The sequence below is a fragment of the Lineus longissimus genome, chromosome 4 (genome assembly GCF_910592395.1).
Source record: "Lineus longissimus chromosome 4, tnLinLong1.2, whole genome shotgun sequence".
Taxonomy (NCBI): domain Eukaryota; kingdom Metazoa; phylum Nemertea; class Pilidiophora; order Heteronemertea; family Lineidae; genus Lineus; species Lineus longissimus.
Window position 1 is genome coordinate 24659347 of NC_088311.1, and position 19757 is coordinate 24679103.

Sequence of the window (19757 nt, forward strand, 5' to 3'; positions counted from 1 at the left end):
ACAAGGTTGAATGAGGCTTGTCAGTGATGGTCACCGTTGACGACGCTTGGAGAATGGATCAAACTGTGGCAGAGGGACTATGGTCTCATTAGGGAGGTTTTTTTGTATTCATGCGCGGCCAACCCGTAACCGTAGTTCCTTAAAAATCATTGATTTCTCGTCCTCACAGTATGTCAGTGTTGATTCAGCAGTTGTTTTGGCGAAGACATGTTTTTTTTGAGTTTCTGAAACCTAGAGCGCTACTCAATAGGCGGTTAACAAGAAACACCGCATTTACTGTTGTTGCCGACTTATGCGTACACTGAACTTGGGATGTGCGTCGGCCCCGTGTTGAAATGCCGTCTCAGTGCCAGTTGGTGCGTTTTTCGCTGATTTGTGCAAAATTCAACATATCTCAAAAGTTCAATGGTTGACCCTTGATTTTTTTTATTTTTGTGTAGCGTTAGCAACTGTCTTTCATGGGGAATGGTCACTGTAAGAATTATTCAGGAAGAAATGTATAATATTTGGGGATTTTCGTGATTGTCCGGCCCAATTGGCAATATTGCCATTTGGGATGGTGAACAGAGCTAGGAGCAAATGCGACGCTTATGATTTATTTAAAGAAATAAAATGCCCGATTTAACATCCTGCAGAATCAGGGGAATCGGGCGTTTCCAGTGACATACAACACAAATTGGTTGTCCTCATGCAATCACTTTGGAAACGCATTTTAAAATAGATGTTACGTCCTGTTAATGGGGCACGTCATCATCGCGTACAATTGGGAAAAACTCCCTAACGAGACCTATATAACAATTTCAGCGGGTGCATGTAAATTGGACATTTGGCCCGGCGGCGCGGCCCGGCGCCTGGGAGATTGGGTCAGCAGGTGCGCGGGTCGATCTAAAATGCAAACCAAAAATTGCTTTCCCTTCAAATTATATTTTTAATGCCAAAGACGAAGTACTTTTCTTTCACAAAACTTAAGTGCAAAGCCGTTGGTCCATAACATTTGTTGAATTATAAATTTACCGTGTAAAACAAACCTTTCTTGATAAAAGGCATCGTCGAAACACCGTCGGCATCATTTCATCTGAAGTCGCATTTTCTCTGACCCACACCTTGGTGATGATTGTAAACATCATGGTGGATCCGATTTGCTGACATTAATACTGCAGTAAGAAATTAAACAAGAAGATGACACATATATTATGTACCTGGCTCAATGATGAGCTACAGATTTCAAAGGATATAGGTATGTTCAGGGCTAAAAATGGACTTGCTTTGGAGGTGCAAAAAAGGAATCTGGTTACTGAACTGACTGACTGAGTCTGAGCCGAGTGAACACCTCCATTCATATCGAGACTCATCTCATGCATGTCATGCATGCATGGATTGGATGGGATAGATGGGATGGATGAATGGATTGATGCGAATTGCAGTGCATGATTTTGACACTGTCGGTCACAGGAAGGCATGATATACATATGACACTTCGGTCCTGGATATGACGTCGCCGATCTGGTACGGTTTGCGCAACTACAAAAAAATCATGCACAATCAGGCCAGGTGTGCAACGCAGAGTTTCTTGACTTTGTGTTTGAAGGAGATATGCATCAGAGGTCATGCTCAAACTGTACCATACTCTTATCTGGGACTACAGTTCCTAAGTGTCGTATTGAATCAGTGAATGAGTGAATCATGATGATCATGATGATGATGTTAACGTTGTTAAAATTGTGTTCATGTTGGTCGACGAGAGGTTTAGAAATGCAGACAATTAGGCCTACTTATTTCTATAAAAATGAGTCAATACTAGTATTCATCTAAATGAAAATAAATGATGTTTTTGTTGTTTCATTTTAGATGCCAACAACTTTGCACGGGAGTGTGCCACCGGATATATCATTGGAGACGTGCTACGCCACTATGGGTTGCAAGATGATTTTAACCTTTTCTCTCAGAGCACGTAAGCAGAATTAATCTCTTTTAAGAAAGGAGGTGGGGGAGGGGTCAGTGTAGGTTCTTCACTTCAGTCCATCAGAGTACCCATGAAAAAAATCGGGCAGAACCAAGATCCAGAGAAAAGAGGGCCATCACTTTTCAGAATTTCGTGGTCAAACTCAAACATTTTTCTGTATGGGGAGTCTGGGATTACTAATTAGTCCTTTGATCCCTACATGAGAATGGTTCATTGTTTATATTCTTTGAACACGGTTCATTAGGCAACACTGTCATTGGTGTAACTGAATCAGTATCACTATCAATTATGTCATTGTCTCTGATTAATATGAAAATTAGTTTCAAGTTTTGCTCTTCTTTGTTTCAGCACCACTGACTCTAAGGTCAACAATTTTACTCGACTTGAGCCAACATTACATCTCCTTGAGGTCCCATTTGACACCAACATTGCAAATGATATCATGCGAGAGAAACCAGGAGTTGCCACCAGACTGATGTACCAGATGTTTGTATCTCTTCATCGCAAAGAGAAAAATAACCTGACTGGTGTTGCCATGGAAACAATGCGTCCAGCTGCCCCTGTCAAATTAGAGGCCGTCGAGAGTCAAATGTACAAAGAGGTAGGAAATTGTTCTCATTCGTTTGCTTTCACACATTTCTAAAGAATGGTAGGCTTTACGCTACTGGTATCAATCCAGTGATCTACTGGTCACTTTTTGGCAAATTGGGACATGTTGATCATGAGATATACGCAGTGAATCTATTTCTCTATACTAGTACACACTTACGGTGTAAATTACTCCCTTTATCAAGATATAATTTGTGTCTTAAAGTGACTTCTGCACTACCGTCAACTGCCGAATTTTCATGTAACGTGTCGTCTCAAATTGTTTTCACCCCAACGTCTTCATATTTCTCATTCTGCACATGTTTCTTCCTTCTGTTATGATCAGGATGAGGTAAGCTTGTCAGTGCATGCATCACCTTGCTCTATACAGTGTATAGCGGCTATTTGTGAATTGTTCCCTCTTCCAGTTCCAGAATCCAGTTTTTGAAACTTGGTTATGACCAAAGTGTTCATAAAAATATGTTCCAATTTCTTGCAAGAATTAATCCTAGTTGCATGTTATGTTGCTGATTTTGATTTTAAGCTGTTGCAGAGTCATGGGTTACATCAATATCCAGTCATTGCTTTGCGTTTTATGAAGTGAAATGGATGTTGCATGATTCTTAAAATTACTGCATAGTACTTCATGTAACAGCTACACTTCCCCTTTGAAATGTTTCAAAGGTTAATGAATGAGATCTTCATGTACATATTGGTACACTGCTCGTCTATTTTGAAATGCATGTGGTGTATTACTAATTAGAACAAAACTTTAGCATTCCACTGGCACAAAAACTCAATGCTCTCCTTGTCTGGTTTTTATCAACCTTCCTATGTACAGTTCTATTTTGTATATTAGTGGTGTCAGTGAGCAATATCTTCTATGTATGTGTCTGCCTGGCCCTTATCAATGAAATGTGAAGTCAGACATAAGGTCCTATCCTCCCAAGCTCCCAAATAATTGTTGTCATGGTACTCTCAGCAGTCACGGACTGTTGTCCTTGTTTTTCCCCACAGTTTGATTGGTCCTAGAGCTTCAAATGGCATGCAGTGAAAGACCTCCCTTGGCAGACACCTCTGTTAGTAGGACACCCTGTCTAATAGAGATAGGGATTTTGGTTCCAAAGGGGTCAGTTCCATACATTTTGACCTATGTTATCAGGACACCTCTCTTTAAAGGGGAGCATTTGTCAGTCCAAAGCCTTTAATAGGAGGTTCTAGTGTACTTTGATTCCTAAACCAAGACTTTTGAACCTTCCAGAGATTGAAGCACATGACCCCACGTCAGACTGATCTGAACCTCGAAGCCCTGGTGTCTCGCTTCCACGAGAAACAAATCGAGATGGAATCGGTTGCATTCAAGGACAGGTTTGAAGAGCAACAAAGACAGAAAGAGAAACTGATGAGGGAGAGGCAAGCAAGACTGGAGAGGTCCAAACAGCAGAAGGCGATGCAGAGTGAAATCATGGCAAAGATTGAGTAAGTTGATACACCTGGTTTGACAGGAAAGATTCTGTTGGCATCAGCAACATTGTCTCCGTCCCCTCAACTATGGTACACTGATTTCCACTGTATGTTTATTGTTGATTAACGTGTATGGGTACATTCTTTCCAGGTCTGCAACAGTAGAGATCCCAAAGCCACCTCCCAACAAGACAGCCAAGGCTATCGCTCAGAGGCGCCATTACAGGAAACTGGTCGAAGCTGAGGTAACTTAACGATGACGTGTTGATCAGTCCCTTTGTCCATTCATCTTACAGAAAAGAAACCATTTTCACCTTCATATTGTTTCATTGTGTTTTTGTTAGGATGACACCTTCCTCAGAGCGGAATGTTGTCATTTACAGAACCAGAATGAGAATCATGATAGTATTTGTTGACAGACATGAAAACCCTGTAGGCGCATTTTCATCAGCAGCAGATGTCAGGCTGTAGGTCTCTGGTGTAATTTGTTATGTTAAGATTTCTGCTTCTTCTGTTTTCCCAGATGAAAAGCTTGCCATTTTATAATGATTCGTCTTTGCAGAATACAAAACAGAGTATCTGGGAATTTGAAGAGCGCATGAAAATGGTTTTACCCCCATCAAAACCCTTTGAAGAAACTGTCGGGTAAGTTTAGTTTTTGGTCCATTTTGGTTCCTGCTGCGGTTGCCCTTGGCCAATTTTGGAACTACAGTACTATTAGTAGTAGTAGTTCTTCATGAAGGTCACGTGAGAAACTGACAAACATTGTCCTGTGAAAATCACCAATGTGGGACCAAAATGAGTTTCCATGATGTTGAAGCTGTCCTATTGGCAGAGATGTCCACTGGGGGAGGTTTTACTTGAAGGGTGAATCAAACTCAGTCAAACCTCCATCAAAATATCCATTGTTATTTGAATGACTGTCTTACTTTGCGCTCCAGTGATGGTATAGTGACAACACAAGAGCCCAAAGACCCTCTTGAGTACATCAAGGTACAATCGAATGACGAGTACATCGGGAAGATCAAAAGACGTCTGCAGGAGGATGCGTCTGCCCGCGCTGAGAGAGAGAAGCGGAGGAGGAAGGTCCTGGTTGACCAGCTCAAGTCTCATGAGGCACAAGAGGTAGGCGAACATTCCACTGTTTCTAGAGTTTCTGAAGTGATCAGATTGGGATTACCATCTTGCCCGTCTTTTTATTTCAGGAGGCAAGACGAGAAGAAATGCTGGTGAACCGCTTGATGCGTCAGTCTCAACAGGAGCGTAGGATTGCCGTCCAGCTGCTGCAGACGCGACACGAGAAGGAGATCGTCAGGAGGAATCGTATCTTTCGGGAGAAGCAGTATGAGGAGAGGCGGATGAAAGACTTCGTTGATGCTCTGGACAGAGAAGCTGTAAGTCCGACACTGGTTGTAGCATTAGATATCCTGGCTTAAGAGAGGAGTCAGGCAAGTTACTGCTTGTCTTCACTGAAGTTATTCTGCTGTTTCTAACTGTTCATACTTCATGTGTTTGCTAAGTTGCAAATTGAGGGTCAGGCCCAAGCAAATAAGCTTCAACTGGAATTCCTGCAATGTCCTTTGATACATTTACTTAATACCGGGACATATTTGTATTTCAGGAAGTTGCTCGCTTGGCTAAGATTGAATACGAAGAGCAGACATTGAAGGACAAGGATCTACATGATCAGATCGCGGCCGAACGGGCGCAGGCCAAGTACCAGAAACATTATGATACTTGCATGGACGTGGTTAATGATATGGTGGACTTCACAAGCAAGGTGGCTGAGTACAGGGAACTCACTGAAGAGTAGGTTGGGTTTTGATGATATCTGAAGATTGGTGAAATTAAAGGAGATACTATTTAATATCTCTGCAAGTGTGCTCTGCCTGTTGAGGACAATTCAGCAACCAGACAAGAGTAGAACTGCATGTTAATTCCTTCATTTTGTTAGCTGAAGCTGATTTCTCTCCTTGCTCTCTTTAAGGCTGATTCCTCCCAAGCTGTTCCGGGAATGGAAAGCATTGTTCACAGAAGGCAAGCCACTCTATGAAGTGCCTGCTGAAACAGAGGAGACCATGGATGAGGTGACCCCTGAACAAGTCCTAGAGGAGGAGAGGCAGCAACTCCTTGATGAGGGAGACTTCATGGAATACAAGGTTAGGGACCGTTGTACAGGTGATCGAGATGGTTTGGTTCCTCCAAAGTTTGTCAAAAGCAGCCCGGGCTATTGCTTTCCTTCTCTTCAGGTCACCTTCGCCTGAGTCCATCATTGCTATTGCCTACTTCATCCAATAGGCTTTTGGTTTCTCAACGAGACGTCCAATGTATGTTCCTGTGCTGATTACCTCACTTGATTGCTGAATGACAATGACTGGTTTATATTTTTCTCCAGGAAATGATAGGAGAATGGAATCCGCCCGAAGGCAGTGAGATCACCACACCTCCAAGGAACAATCCTGTTGTTGGTCATGTCGTCCAGAGGCTATTTAACATTGTCTACCCTCCGACAGTAAGTACAATTACAATATTTCAATGACCTTGTTTACAGGCATTGATCAAGTATAGGAAAATCAAATTAGAGTATAATACAACTCATGGTCACCAAAATTCGCCATGGAGATGAAACTGTGTTACCAATTCAACCTCAGATGAGAACCCACTATATCTCATCTGTCTTCATGAGGTCTTACTAAGCTTTAGTTAATGATTGTCACAAGAAATACCAGCTCTGTTGCTGCCTAGAGGTCTAATGTCTTTCCTAATGTAAGTCACCATTATCTCCTGCAGTCATGTATAATTGTGTTCTTTCAGCCTCCCCCTCCCCCACCTGAGTTCCCTCCATTCCCAATCAAGGCGTGTGTCCTCGGGAAAGTCTTCAGTGGAAAGACGACTTGTGTCAAAGTCTTAGCTGAGAGTAAGTATTGTTGATGGAAAGTCTTCAGTGGAAAGACGACTTGTGTCAAAGTCTTAGCTGAGAGTAAGTATTGTTGATGGAAACATGCATTCTGTCCCCGATTTCTCTAATGCCACCACCCCGGTAACGCGACCATTCAACCTCGGTCCCATGAGTGGTTGTAATACCGGGGTTCCACTGTACATGTATATGTATTATTCAGTACAATCAAAAGGTCTTTGGAGTGCATAGGTCAGACTGGGCTTCTTATTTCAGCCAAGTGTAAACTCACGAGGATTGATGGGACATCTATCATTGTTTTCCAGATCATCGTCTGCGAGTGTTGAATACTGATGAGTTGGTAGCGGAGGCAATCGAGGCAAACAGGAACGGGGAAATAGAAGAGCTTGAAGAAGAACCGGTCGAAGAGGCAAAGAGTGAACTGATGATGGCAGAGTCGTTCACGGATGCTGCTAAAACTGGAACTCCAGCGGAGCCTGGGACTACACCGGGGACAGCTGCTACGGAGAAGTCGTCTGCTGAGGATAGTAACAAGGTCCAGGAGCAGCAGGAGGCAACTGAGGAGGCTCCTGATGAGAAGAAAGATGAGGGAACTGAAAAAAGTAAGCTTGGTTGTGGATTTTATGACTTCTCCTACAGTATTGTGACTGGCAATTGTAACCCTCTCAAAATTGTCTCTGTTTAAGGAATTAACACCACCTGGCACTTCTCTCTACTAAAAGCAAAACCACTTTAGAATTGAAAAATATTGTTGACGAGTTGTTTCAAAATCGTGTTGTTCTTACTGTTCCAGCTGATCCTGAGAAGCCTATCTCAGATAAAGCTGAATCTGAACTTGCACCTGGTACAGCGGAGGAAGTCTTGAGCACAGCAAAATCGGTCAAGTCGGTTACCTCAAAGAGATCGGTGAAGCCTCCAAAACCACAGCCGACTGCCCGAGCCAAACTAGGATTAAAGGCGTCCAAGTTCTTGAAGAAGGGAAAACCTGTGGATGATCAGTGTGTTGTGGAGATCCTCACGGAAGCTATCAGACGTATTCCAGAGGGCACTGGATGGGTGATCGACGGGTTCCCTACCACCTACAGCCAGGCAAAACTCCTCGAGAAAGCCTTAAGTGGTTTCGATGGACCGGATAAGTCCAAGTCCAGTATCAAACTCACAGAGGGGAAAAAGGGGAAGAAATCTACCCTTGCGCCTGACCCTCGCCCTCCACCACCACCAGCTGAACCAACCAGTGGTATCAACGTCGTTGTTGTCTTTGATATCCCCGATGAGCTGGCGATGAAGAGGTCAGCTGGACGGACTTGTAAGTTGAATGATTATCTATTATTAACTTATCCAAGCTAAGCTGTGATATCTTATGAGGGATTGTAGCCAAGGGAGCCTGAAGCCTGGGAGCCTCAAAGGCCGTGGGTGTGAGCTGACAAAAAAAGGTGATCAAAGATAAAACAAAATTTCACAGGGAAGACAACAATGTTCTTTTCAATTTCTTTCTTTGATTTGCAGGCGCGATTCAAGCAGACGAGACATATCAGCAGGAGTTCAAGCCCCCACCAGAGGGCAGTGCGACAGGCATCGGTAAACAAGAGAGAGTCATCCCTGTGGAGGATCCAGCCCATGACCAGGAGCAGATTCAACATAGGTATGGTTAAAACCATTTTCTTCTCCTTCTTCTTTGTGTTCAACTGGTCAAACTTTTACACTGTTGGTCCTCAAGTACGTGGCAGTGTGACGCTCATGTTCTCATCAAGGGCTGACTTGAAGAGGTTACAACTTGTTGTGTCCCTTGCAGAGGTATTCATTTTCTATACACTTCTTTCTGAAATTTCATCCACATCACATTTTCCACCTTCATAACATTAATAATCATAGTCTGCCTGTTGTCTTACAGAATCACTGGCTTCCTGGATGCCTGGCCAAAGCTGGAGAAATGGTTCAACAAGTTTGGAATCCTGAAGAATATAGATGCAACGTTAGCAGAGGATGTGCTGTATCTTGAGGTGGAGACAGTTCTCGAGGATACATTGAAGAAGTTACAGGGTGTAGAGGAGGAGGAGTCAATGCCAGTAGAAGTTACCACAGAAGAAGTCAAAGAGGAACCACCAGTAAGGTTTTAGAGTATTGGTCTTCTTTAGCATAATAAGTACTATGGAACCTGTCCGATCCTCAAGACCATTACCATGACACCATCTCATTGTTGTATCTAATGGCTTCAGAAGTTGTCATCCTATTTGATCTGTCGGAAGCTGTCCGCTTTGTTCCGAGTCGTTGCATAGGGCACAAGATGTCCGCTTTGTTCCGAGTCGTTGCATAGGGCACAAGATGTCCGCTTTGTTCCGAGTCGTTGCATAGTGCACAAGATGTCCGCTTTGTTCTGAGTCGTTGCATCCCCAAGGGCACAAGATGTTGTTGCTTATCTAATGACTGTATTTGTTTGTCTAGCCTGAGCCTGCTCCAGTTGAAGAACCCTCAGTTGAGCCACCAAAGGAAGAAGAACGCAAGGGCTCCAGACCTAGCTCTAAGAAGTCAAGATCCGGTTCTGGAGGGAAGCGCTCTGGCTCTCGCGGCTCTGGGAAAGAATCACCTGGCCGCAGCAAGTCACCGAAAGGCAAAGACAAGAGTGCATCACCTAAACGCAAGAAATCAGCCGAGTCAGGCAAGAAAAGTGCCAAAGGAAGCCGGGGATCATCACCTAAATCTCCAAAACGTGGTCGATCTGGGAAGAAAGGGAAGTCACCAGAACCGGAGCCCGAGCCAGAACCGGAGGTGCCTGCCGGTCCTCCGCCTCCAGAGCCAGGCTCGGAGGAATGGGAGTACGTGGACCTGCTTATTGAAGACCAACTGGCTGAGGTCTTGGCACCGTATTGGGAGGCGGTCGAAAACACTTACGTTGCCAGCAGTAAATCATCGTTCAGGAAGATTAGGGATGAGCGGGAGATGATTATCAGATACTTCTACCAGATCAGACAAGATTTCATGCAGTTTCTCAAGCGGCCAGATCATAAACAGGAGTTTGTCACCCAGTGGCAGAAGGTAAGAGATAGTCCAAAAACAGTGCTCAGGTATTTTCAAACTGAGTTAGTTTCTTGTGGCAAAGCATTGTTCCCCTTTGATATCAATGTTGTTCTCAGTCAAGTAAACCAAGATTATTTTTCATTAAAGGCATCGATATTCTAAAAAAGGTATGATGTTGAAGTCATGAAAAGGTCAACCATCATAAAGATCTGTCACTCAGCCATATGTGATTCCACCTCATCTGCTTCCCGTATACCCTATTAACCAAATTTACAACTGATTTCATTTCACCAGGAATACAATGAGGTACCCGATGACATGCGGGAGGATGAAGAGACGAGAGCGGAGCTGCATGAGCGAGTTGATGATCTCCGTGAGAGGCTGTGGAGCATATGTGACGAGAGGAAGGAACAAGCTGAGGAGGAGAGGAACTCAATCATGAGTGACGGCTGGCTGGATGATCGACTCGGCATACTCAGTAACTTTTACATCACACTTATGCAGGTACAGTTATAATCTTACTGTCTAACTTTGCATGGTGTATTTAATTTTCGATTTCAGTCTCAGAAAATTTGCCTAAACCTTCGTGATTCTCAAACCATCCCTCTGAGGCAAGGAATACTCACTGATGATGCCATTGTCTCACCTATTGTATTGCTAGCATACGAGATTTTGAACGTCTGCCACACTTTAAGAAAATATGTCATTAGTCATAGAGCCAGTGACACCTGATTCCCAACTCTTCTTGATAATTTTGACTTCTAGGGAGAATTAGATCGGTTCCAGGACACACTAAGGATGATGAAGGACTACTATCGTGGAATGGAAGGCCATATTCCTGATGAACTCAAAGAAGAATACAGTAGAATACCCTTGATAGAGGTGAGTTTCTTGATACTTTTAGAACCCAATCATTCCTTTCGTCAACAAACATCTTAGAGACATCAAGTGTTCAAGCTATTGTTGGTTAGAGGTTTAACTGAATTCAGCTGACCAAGTTAGATGAAACTAGTGGAACAGGATGTGTCAAGGATTTCAATCTTGAGATCTTTTTTCAAGTGCTTTTCCTCTACATCTGCCAAAAAGAGTGGCTTACTCAGATTATCAGCTCTTTGCCTGTGCACTGATTGATGAATAATGGTGTTAACATTCAAGTAATTTCGTCACTCTAGATTCCTCCAGTTGAGAGACCAGGTTCTCCTGACAAGAGTGTAACTGGCAGTGAAGGGCCGCCTGGATCAGAAGATGCCAAGGAATCGCCACGTAAAGAGCCAAGCAAATCAGCGACCCCTACTGGCAAGAAGGGTAAAGGGAAGGAGGTGCAATCGGAGGGAGAAACAGAGGGGGAGGAAGGAGAGAAGAAACCACGGTAAGAAAGTTTTCCATTTCGATTTTTTGCCAATGTGATTAGTTTGTCCTCAGGTTTAGTAGAATGGCTGGGCAATGAAGACATCTGGTCGGCACTAACAGGGACCTGAAACAATACTTTCCCCTCTTTATAGAGGTTTGCGATCAGTTAGCCCCTCTGAAGATTTTTAAATTTTCTGTTAATTTTCAGCTCTTGACATGAAATTGCCACTTTGTTCATGTAATAAACCAGTTTAATACTTTATCACATATTACAGCGTAAGATACAACTCAGCAAGCCAAATCGCGCGCTATTTCCGATATTCAAAAAAGCGCCGCATTTCACAATGGTTGTCTTATTATTGGAACATCAGGTTGGGAACTGAGCTTTGATTGGCTTTGACAGTTTATTTTTTCAGTTGACTGACAACATCTTTGTCTTTGACGCAATCACGTCTATCAGAAACAGATAGTTCGCTTTCTGTTTCTGCTATTATTCATATCCAGGACACTTCTATTTGGCACTGAAAACCAGAATTGAAAGCACAGACATGATTTGATATATTTTGCCACCTTTTACACCTTGGTTTCACTGATCTGTAGCGTGTTCCACACAGGAGTTCTGAACAACAAGTATGAATTCGTTGTGACCCACAAATGAAATCAGCTCTATCCTCCTTTACACAATGCTTTAGAGATGGAGAGGTATTCTAAAACACGTTGATGGTACTACCCCTGCATGCTTGCTGAAAGCTTTGCAACTCCAACACTCCCTTAGCATCTAGTTTTCGTCTGAATACCAGTATTTACAATGATTTTGGGACATCTTTTGTAGCATCCCTATGGTGCCACGCCGCCCAGTTTCTCCCGATGCAAACCAAACAGGAGCGACCCCTGGTAATAAAGACAAGAAGGATAAGAAAGGAGCGAAATCAAAGGAGCGTCAGCCGGGGGCAGAGGAGAAGGAGGAACAACCGCCACCCCCTACAGATGCTGATGAGAGGCTTCTCTATGATGCTCTATGGACAGCTACTCATGGCATTACTGCCATGGTAAGTCCTCTTCTTTGTCATTGGCACTGAAGTTCATCGACTGTCCAACTGTTTTCCTGGTTGACTGTGAGGGTCGTTCGGAAATAGTCAGGAAAGTCTTCGTTGATGTGGCAGTCTGTCAGTAGCATTTCTACCAGTGATAGCTAGAGCATACCGCTGCAGTTTATGATTTGGACTATTGATGAACTTGGATTGTTGTCAAAGTTGTGCTCTGTCTCCTAAGCACTGTTGCAACTGATATTTCTTATATCGTCAACACAATATCTGAAATGATATGCCACCTCTCTGTTTCTGCCTAATATCTCCATGATGATATGCCAAACTTTGCTGTCCATTTCAGATTGCTACAGAGGAAGCAGCAAGAGAACTAGAAGAGGAGGCTGAGAAGGAGAAAGAGGCCCAGAAAGAGAGGGAGAAAGCTGCAGCGGCTGCCAAGACCAAGGGTGGGAAAGGGAAGGGTGGAAAGAAGAGTCGGAGTCCGTCTCCCAAGAAGAAGAAGGATGCACCAGTGGCAGAGACACCTCCTCCTGCAGGTAAATATAAATATAATTCTAGCTACATTAACAACATCATGTGCAATACCTGCCTCGGTCTGGAGGACATGCTTTCTGTTATGGGTGGTAAGGTTTTGGACCAAGATTGTTACTCCCAATCAATTGTAGATTTGTCATCAGGAGACCTCATAAAGGACAGCGTTTTATCCTAAAGTCAGGGTTCTACAGTAGTTAACTTTCTGACAAACTTGGAACTGTAATTTGGTGATCATGCCATCATGTCTACTTTATTGTTCAGCTGAAGAAGAAAGTGAGGAAGAGAAGGAGAAGAAGATGATCAAAGAGAAGATGAGGGAAGAGTACTTCTTTGCTATCAAGGAGGAAGGTACGCAGTGATGTCACTCTGGAGACAAATGGTAGAGAAAAGGAGAGCTTCGTTACCGTTCTTGTAATTTCTCCATAATAGTGTTGGCTTTCTTTTCTATGTTGCTTGACACTGACTAGTCTCTGCCTAAAAACTATTCACACTGACTACCTCTGTTATGTATCTCCGCAGAGGCATTCGAGGAGTTTCAAGGAGCTGCTCAAACAGTGCTCACTTAACTCAACCGTGAAGTTCAAAATGGCGCCAGACTAGAGTTCAAAGTCAATAAAGCTTAGATTGAGAATTGAACTCCTTAACCACCACACCACTACGCTCCCTTTTTAAACTGGATATTTGTTTGATTTGCATTTTCAGCTGAAGCCTGTAAAGTCCGAATGAATCTTGTCAAAACAATGGGAGGTACTGTGCTGCAGGACCTGAAGGGCAAAGGAGACACCTCCTTCAAGGACATGAATGACTGGCTCGGTGCAAGGTTCCTCAGAGAAATGGAAAGGTGAGATGGCACTCACCAGTAGTGGATTACTTAGCACAGTCAGCACATCTTTTGACAACTCCATGAATATAGGCTTTGATTACAGCCAGAATTGATTCAACAAGAAACTTAACGATCAAAAATGCAAATCTTTCTGAGGTACATGCTGACGAGTGTTGTGTTTGAAACAAGAAGATCAGATTGAAACTTAACATTCACAATAATCACAACTTGTATCCTGGACTTGTAACTATACACTTCTTTGAGTGTCTATTCAATGTTTTATTGAATTTTTTAGCATTGATCACATGTCACAGATCATGAGAGATGCCATTGAGCATGGCGTCTCCATTAAGAATGAGCTCGTTCTGCAACAGGAAGATTTCATCATTGCATCTGTAAGTAGAAACATCAATATTGAAGGATTCTTTAAGTTCATAATTCTGTCATACACTATTGTGATTTCTGTTTTTGTGTGTAGACCTTGCAATCAAAAAATGCATTGTTAATGTTACTTCTCACTCTGGTTATGAATGTTCCCTCTGATATCTTGATGTCAGTCCAACGAACCAGCTCTCGTAGTAATTTTGGCTTGATCCACTCTATTTCTCAAGTTTGTATTTCAAACAGACCAATCAATGTAAGAAGTCCAGGTTTCTCGATCAGTTTGACGTGTTTACTCGGACTTCCCTCCTTTCAACTTCAGGATGTGAAAGCAGTCAAGACACCCAGTCCACCTCCAACCCCTGCTCCTGTTGAACAGCCAATGCCTGAACAGTTCACTGTTGATCAACTCAACATCATTTACAATCAGGTATGCGTGACTCTTCTAGATAGTTCATGGGCTGCCAGGATGAAAAGACTAGAAAAGACTGAAAAGACTTGTGGATGCATTGTGCTCTCTATGGAGGTATGAGTTTATGATGATGATGATCTCTTACTTTCAGTTTGTGCACATTGCACCAAGTGGTGTTCTATCCACCAAGTCCTTCATCGATATGTTCCAAGACCTCACCTCGCTGACCCACGGCATGGAGATCATGCCTGATATCTGGATGAACGTCACGCCTAATCAGCTCCAAGACATGGCTGCCATGATTTCACCCGACTCAGAGTACATCGATTGGCGTGCATTCCTGCTCGCCGCTAGTCAGCCTTGGCCGATGCCTACTCAAGCTCAGCTGTTGGAGACGTTGGACAAGTATAAGGAGATGGATCAAAAGGAGACTGGCTTTGTGACGAGGGAACAGTTTGATAGGGTAAGCGTGGAAGCTCGGTTTATTGTTCTGATGCATTGCCATTCTAGCGATTCTGCAGAATGCTGATGAGACCCATGAATTACATTGTAACAGGTTTCAGGTATCTGAAGAGATACTGATAGCATCATAGCGTGTCCTCTCTGCAGTTCATCCATTGATTGAGATGCCATCGTATATTTGATCATGGGTTGCTGTATCGGTATATTGTTGTTTATTCATCATGTTGCCTAAAAGGTAGTGATATTTTGGATGATACTATTCAGGTTGACTTGTGGTTTAAACCTGAGCCTCCAGTAGCGCCCGTCGAACATCAGGAGGTTGAAGCCCAAGTTAAGGTACTAGAAGGAGAAGAAGAAGTACTGGTTGAAAAAGAAGTGCTGGTTGAAGTTCAAGCTGAAGAAGAAGTTGGTGTTGAGGTGACACCTGAAATCAGTGCACCCAAATATGACAGGATTGGGAACCTGAAGAAGGCATTCTTTGATTTCTTCCTAGATCATAGCAAGACGCCACTGCAGGTCAATTATGTCGATATGGTAAGTCACTTAAGCTTTTATTTCATATGTTTCAGTCCTTTTGGAAGAAACTGTGTTCAGTTAAGTATTTTCTTCCTCACCACTTGATCTGATTTCATCACCTGACCATGCCATGCGACATAAATTGTCCAGTTTATATCATCTGGAATTGATAGGCTTGTCTCATAAGCGTCATTTTGCTTTTCCAGCTGATGTACTTCTCTGCCGCCCCTGATCCATATGAGGGTTTCCTACGAGCTCTCTCGGTGGCATCAGGGGTTCACATGCCACGCCCACACATGCTGCAGGGACGGCAACCTAGGTGAGTGGTGAAAATGCTGAGATGTTGCAGTATACTAAATTTAGTCTGTTGGTGCTGTCCATAAGGTCTTGGACACCCTAACTATGTGAACAATGGGGGAACTTTGGTTGTGACTAAGTTGATGTGCTCTGTCTAGGGAGGCTTCAGACTTGACACCATTTTGAGATTTAATGGTGTAGTTTTAAGCCAGGCATGTGACGGTCTTGTCCTAGTTCGAGTATCATGTCTCTCCATTGAGAGTGCCACTACTTTTGATAGATAATTCTATTCTCAACTTGTATTCTAACAGTTTCAGCAGCAGTGATATGGATCAAGAGAAACCACTCATTGAAGAGGAGGAGATTCCAGAGTCAGCGACGAAGGCCCAAGTACCCTTGGATGCTCTCATGCGGGTAGGTATCAAGAAAGTTACCCATTACCAGTTAGCAGTAGTCATTGATATTTTTAAACAGAAAGATGCACGTGGTTGTGACTTTGTCTTCATGTCAGCTCCTATTCAGGCACACATTGGAGCATTCTAAAATGTGGAATGATGAGAAATGAAAAGACAAATGCTGCCATGATTTCTGTTAAGAAATTGATTGCGGCAAATTTGTCATGCTACAGATAAAAAACAATTTTGAACTTTTGAGTGGTCGTGATACCGGAGTTCCACTGTATATCAAAGGCTTTACCATAAACCAGAAGTTGACTTGTAGTAAACTCATCTGTCTATGTTATTTTGCAGGTGCTTCATCACGGTGAAAGAGACAGAGGAGACAGTCACAGGTTTGCCGTAGCAACAGATCCTGAAGATGCACTCTCTGGGGTAAGAATGACGGCTTCACGAATAAAATTGTGGAGAGAACGCATCCCTGCTCGTCATTGAAATGCAAATATGGTCTGTCGTCCCTTAAACAAAGTTCTCCAAAATGTTTCTGAGAAAAGAGGTTACAAAATAATCTCATTAGAATTAGAAAGCTAGAAAATTGCTTTATTCGTAACTCGCATTTAATATTTCAACTCAATGTTCCATTTCAGGAGAGAATGTGTGGTGTCTACCAAGAACTTGGCAGTGAAAACTTAGACACCATCCAATTCAAAGTCCTCAAAGAACATCCCGTCATTCAAGACATCTTAGCAAACTTCAACAGATTCAAACAACCAGTAAGTAACATGCAGAGTATCTTTCCATTTGATGTTTAAAATTGTGGAGAGCTTGATCAGAACAGATGACGCCACAGGTTTAAGTTATTCACTATTCTTAGGCCATTTTTGAGGAGTCCACATTCTATCCAGATGAATGGTCAATATTTTCACATTTTTTAACAGACGGTATGTTTTTTCTTCCAGGATCTGAAATCTATTCTTGCCAGCCAAGTTGCAGATAATGTTGATGCTCATAGTACGAAGACGTTGGATTAAACTACCATTCCATTCTGCTCAAAATCTATCTAAAAATATCAACTGTCTGATGGTAATTTTTTAAATGGTTCACTAAAACACTCTTGGATATCCGTGGATATCGTCTTTTGTTAAATTATGTCAAATGTGTGACAAGTTGTTGTGAGAAACCGTCCTGTGTAACAAATTCGGCTGTCCTTCATGCCATTCCTCCAAATAATAATGATAATTTGAAAAAATGTACAAGTCCGTCCACGAATCCCTTGACAGTATTGTTTTGTATTGTACATGGATACAGGCAGGTAGACAAAGTATGTTCAAAATCCGTCCATTATTTGTATTCAACATATTCAGAGTAAAATATTTGATTACTATATGTTTATTGAAATGAATTCCTGTACAGTCATTGTTATGTTTGAATACACAAATGAAAAACAAATTCTATTGTCTGTTGTCTGTAACAGTTGTCTTATTTGTCACACCACATCTGCTGGTGTCTCTGGATGATGTCTGTTGTCTTATTTGTCACACCACATCTGCTGGTGTCTCTGGATGATGTCTGTTGTCTTATGTGTCACACCACATCTGCTGGTGTCTCTGGATGATGTCTGTTGTCTTATGTGTCACACCACATCTGGTGGTGTCTCTGGATGTTGTCTGTTGTCTTATTTGTCACACCACATCTGCTGGTGTCTCTGGAGGTTGTCTGTTGTCTTATGTGTCACACCACATCTGCTGGTGTCTCTGGATGTTGTCTGTTGTCTTATGTGTCACACCACATCTGCTGGTGTCTCTGGATGTTGTCTGTTGTCTTATTTGTCACACCACATCTGCTGGTGTCTCTGGATGTTGTCTGTTGTCTTATGTGTCACACCACATCTGCTGGTGTCTCTGGATGATGTCTGTTGTCTTATGTGTCACACCACATCTGCTGGTGTCTCTGGATGATGTCTGTTGTCTTATTTGTCACACCACATCTGCTGGTGTCTCTGGATGTTGTCTGTTGTCTTATGTGTCACACCACACCTGCTGGTGTCTCTGGATGTTGTCTGTTGTCTTATTTGTCACACCACATCTGCTGGTGTCTCTGGATGTTGTCTGTTGTCTTATGTGTCACACCACATCTGCTGGTGTCTCTGGATGATGTCTGTTGTCTTATGTGTCACACCACATCTGCTGGTGTCTCTGGATGTTGTCTGTTGTCTTATGTGTCACACCACATCTGCTGGTGTCTCTGGATGTTGTCTGTTGTCTTATGTGTCACACCACATCTGCTGGTGTCTCTGGATGTTGTCTGTTGTCTTATTTGTCACACCACATCTGCTGGTGTCTCTGGATGTTGACTTCGTGGGATTTCGCTGACCTGAAACCTAAAGCTTTCATATCCTTACTTTTCCTAAACGAAGGCTATACTGTACATTGTGACTGGAACATTGGTCTTTGTGTAAGGACTGTGACATTACACCTCATGGTGGGTCTCTAGATATTGTGACACGATTGACTTTGGGGTGTCTAGTGATTGTCACATTGACCATGTCCTTACTGGTTGTGACCTTGATCTTGGCATGACTATTGTTTGCGACCTTGATCTGGGTGTGTCTCTACTGGTTGTGAACTTTATTGATTATTGGTTGTAATCTTGATCTTGGTGCATCTCTATTGGTTGTGACCTTGATCTTGGCATGTCTCTATTGGTTGTGACCTTGATCTTGGCATGTCTCTACTGGTTGTGACCTTGATCTTGGCATGTCTCCACTGGTTGCGACCTTGATCTTGGCATGTCTCTACTGGTTGCGACCTTGATCTTGGCATGTCTCTACTGGTTGCGACCTTGCTCCTTGTGTGAGGCTACTGGTTGTGACCTTGATCTTGACATGTCTCTACTGTTGTGACCTTGATCTTGGTGTGTCTCAACTGGTTGTGAACTTGATTAGTTACTGGTTGTGACCTTGATCTTGGTGAATCTCTACTGGATGTGACCTTGATTTTGGCATGTCTCTACTGGTTGTGACCAACCTACGATAAATTCCCAAGTCATTTTTTGGCTAAATTGATATTTTCGTCTAAGGATCAGCTCTGTACCATAAGAGTTACCTGTGGTAAACGTGCGATGTTTTATCTCCTGGGCAGGTGTGTAGGAATGTCATTGGAATAACTGCCTAACTCAAGGTGGGGACTTATTTCTTTGATTGGAGACAAACTCTCAAGTGATAAGTTGGAAAAAATACTACAATAACAGTTGAAGTGGATGTAAAACCCACAGGTTGAACTCATTGATATCATGCCCGAGTCATGGCTTTCTTAAATCAAATTGCCTTAGCCAGATAGAAAACTGTCCAAGTTGCATTTGAGTATTTGTCAAACTCCCCAAGTCATCTTGACCCGTTATGTAACACCAGTACAGTAGGCCTAAGACATATATTATCAATTGCATGTTCATTGTCATGTTTAAACATATTATTCTAGTAAGCTGCAAAATAAATTTGAAATAGTTAGGAAATTAATAAGTTTTTTTTTCATTTTGCTCAGTTAGAATTCCTAGAAAATATGACTTTGGGCAATTATTTTATGGGCTATTGAGGTT

The 19757-nt window shown here is 42.7% G+C and overlaps 1 protein-coding gene across 1 annotated transcript; it reads left to right on the plus strand.

Moving 5' to 3' along the window:
- Nucleotides 1–1115: 1115 nt before the first annotated feature.
- LOC135487045 (sperm flagellar protein 2-like) lies at nucleotides 1116–17612 on the plus strand. Its single transcript, XM_064770354.1, has 33 exons — nucleotides 1116–1237; nucleotides 1849–1951; nucleotides 2312–2564; nucleotides 3813–4030; nucleotides 4167–4260; nucleotides 4578–4660; nucleotides 4957–5140; nucleotides 5221–5409; nucleotides 5637–5824; nucleotides 6003–6174; nucleotides 6411–6527; nucleotides 6830–6932; nucleotides 7238–7534; nucleotides 7726–8238; nucleotides 8439–8574; nucleotides 8824–9037; nucleotides 9375–9965; nucleotides 10242–10451; nucleotides 10713–10829; nucleotides 11120–11316; nucleotides 12130–12346; nucleotides 12687–12879; nucleotides 13139–13225; nucleotides 13580–13718; nucleotides 13996–14095; nucleotides 14404–14511; nucleotides 14645–14956; nucleotides 15220–15489; nucleotides 15678–15790; nucleotides 16080–16182; nucleotides 16518–16598; nucleotides 16811–16936; nucleotides 17123–17612. Exons 1-33 carry the CDS (start codon nucleotides 1180–1182, stop codon nucleotides 17192–17194), a joined length of 5958 nt encoding a protein of 1985 aa, XP_064626424.1. The 5' UTR covers nucleotides 1116–1179; the 3' UTR covers nucleotides 17195–17612.
- Nucleotides 17613–19757: the final 2145 nt, after the last annotated feature.

Bases quoted from the DNA above. Each gene is read 5' to 3' on its own strand.
- LOC135487045 (XM_064770354.1), top strand. From the start codon at position 1,180: ATGACACATATATTATGTACCTGGCTCAATGATGAGCTACAGATTTCA. The intron at 9,966-10,241 runs GTAAGAGATAGT...TCATTTCACCAG, and splicing joins TTGTCACCCAGTGGCAGAAG to GAATACAATGAGGTACCCGA. The intron at 14,096-14,403 runs GTAAGTAGAAAC...TTTCAACTTCAG, and splicing joins AAGATTTCATCATTGCATCT to GATGTGAAAGCAGTCAAGAC.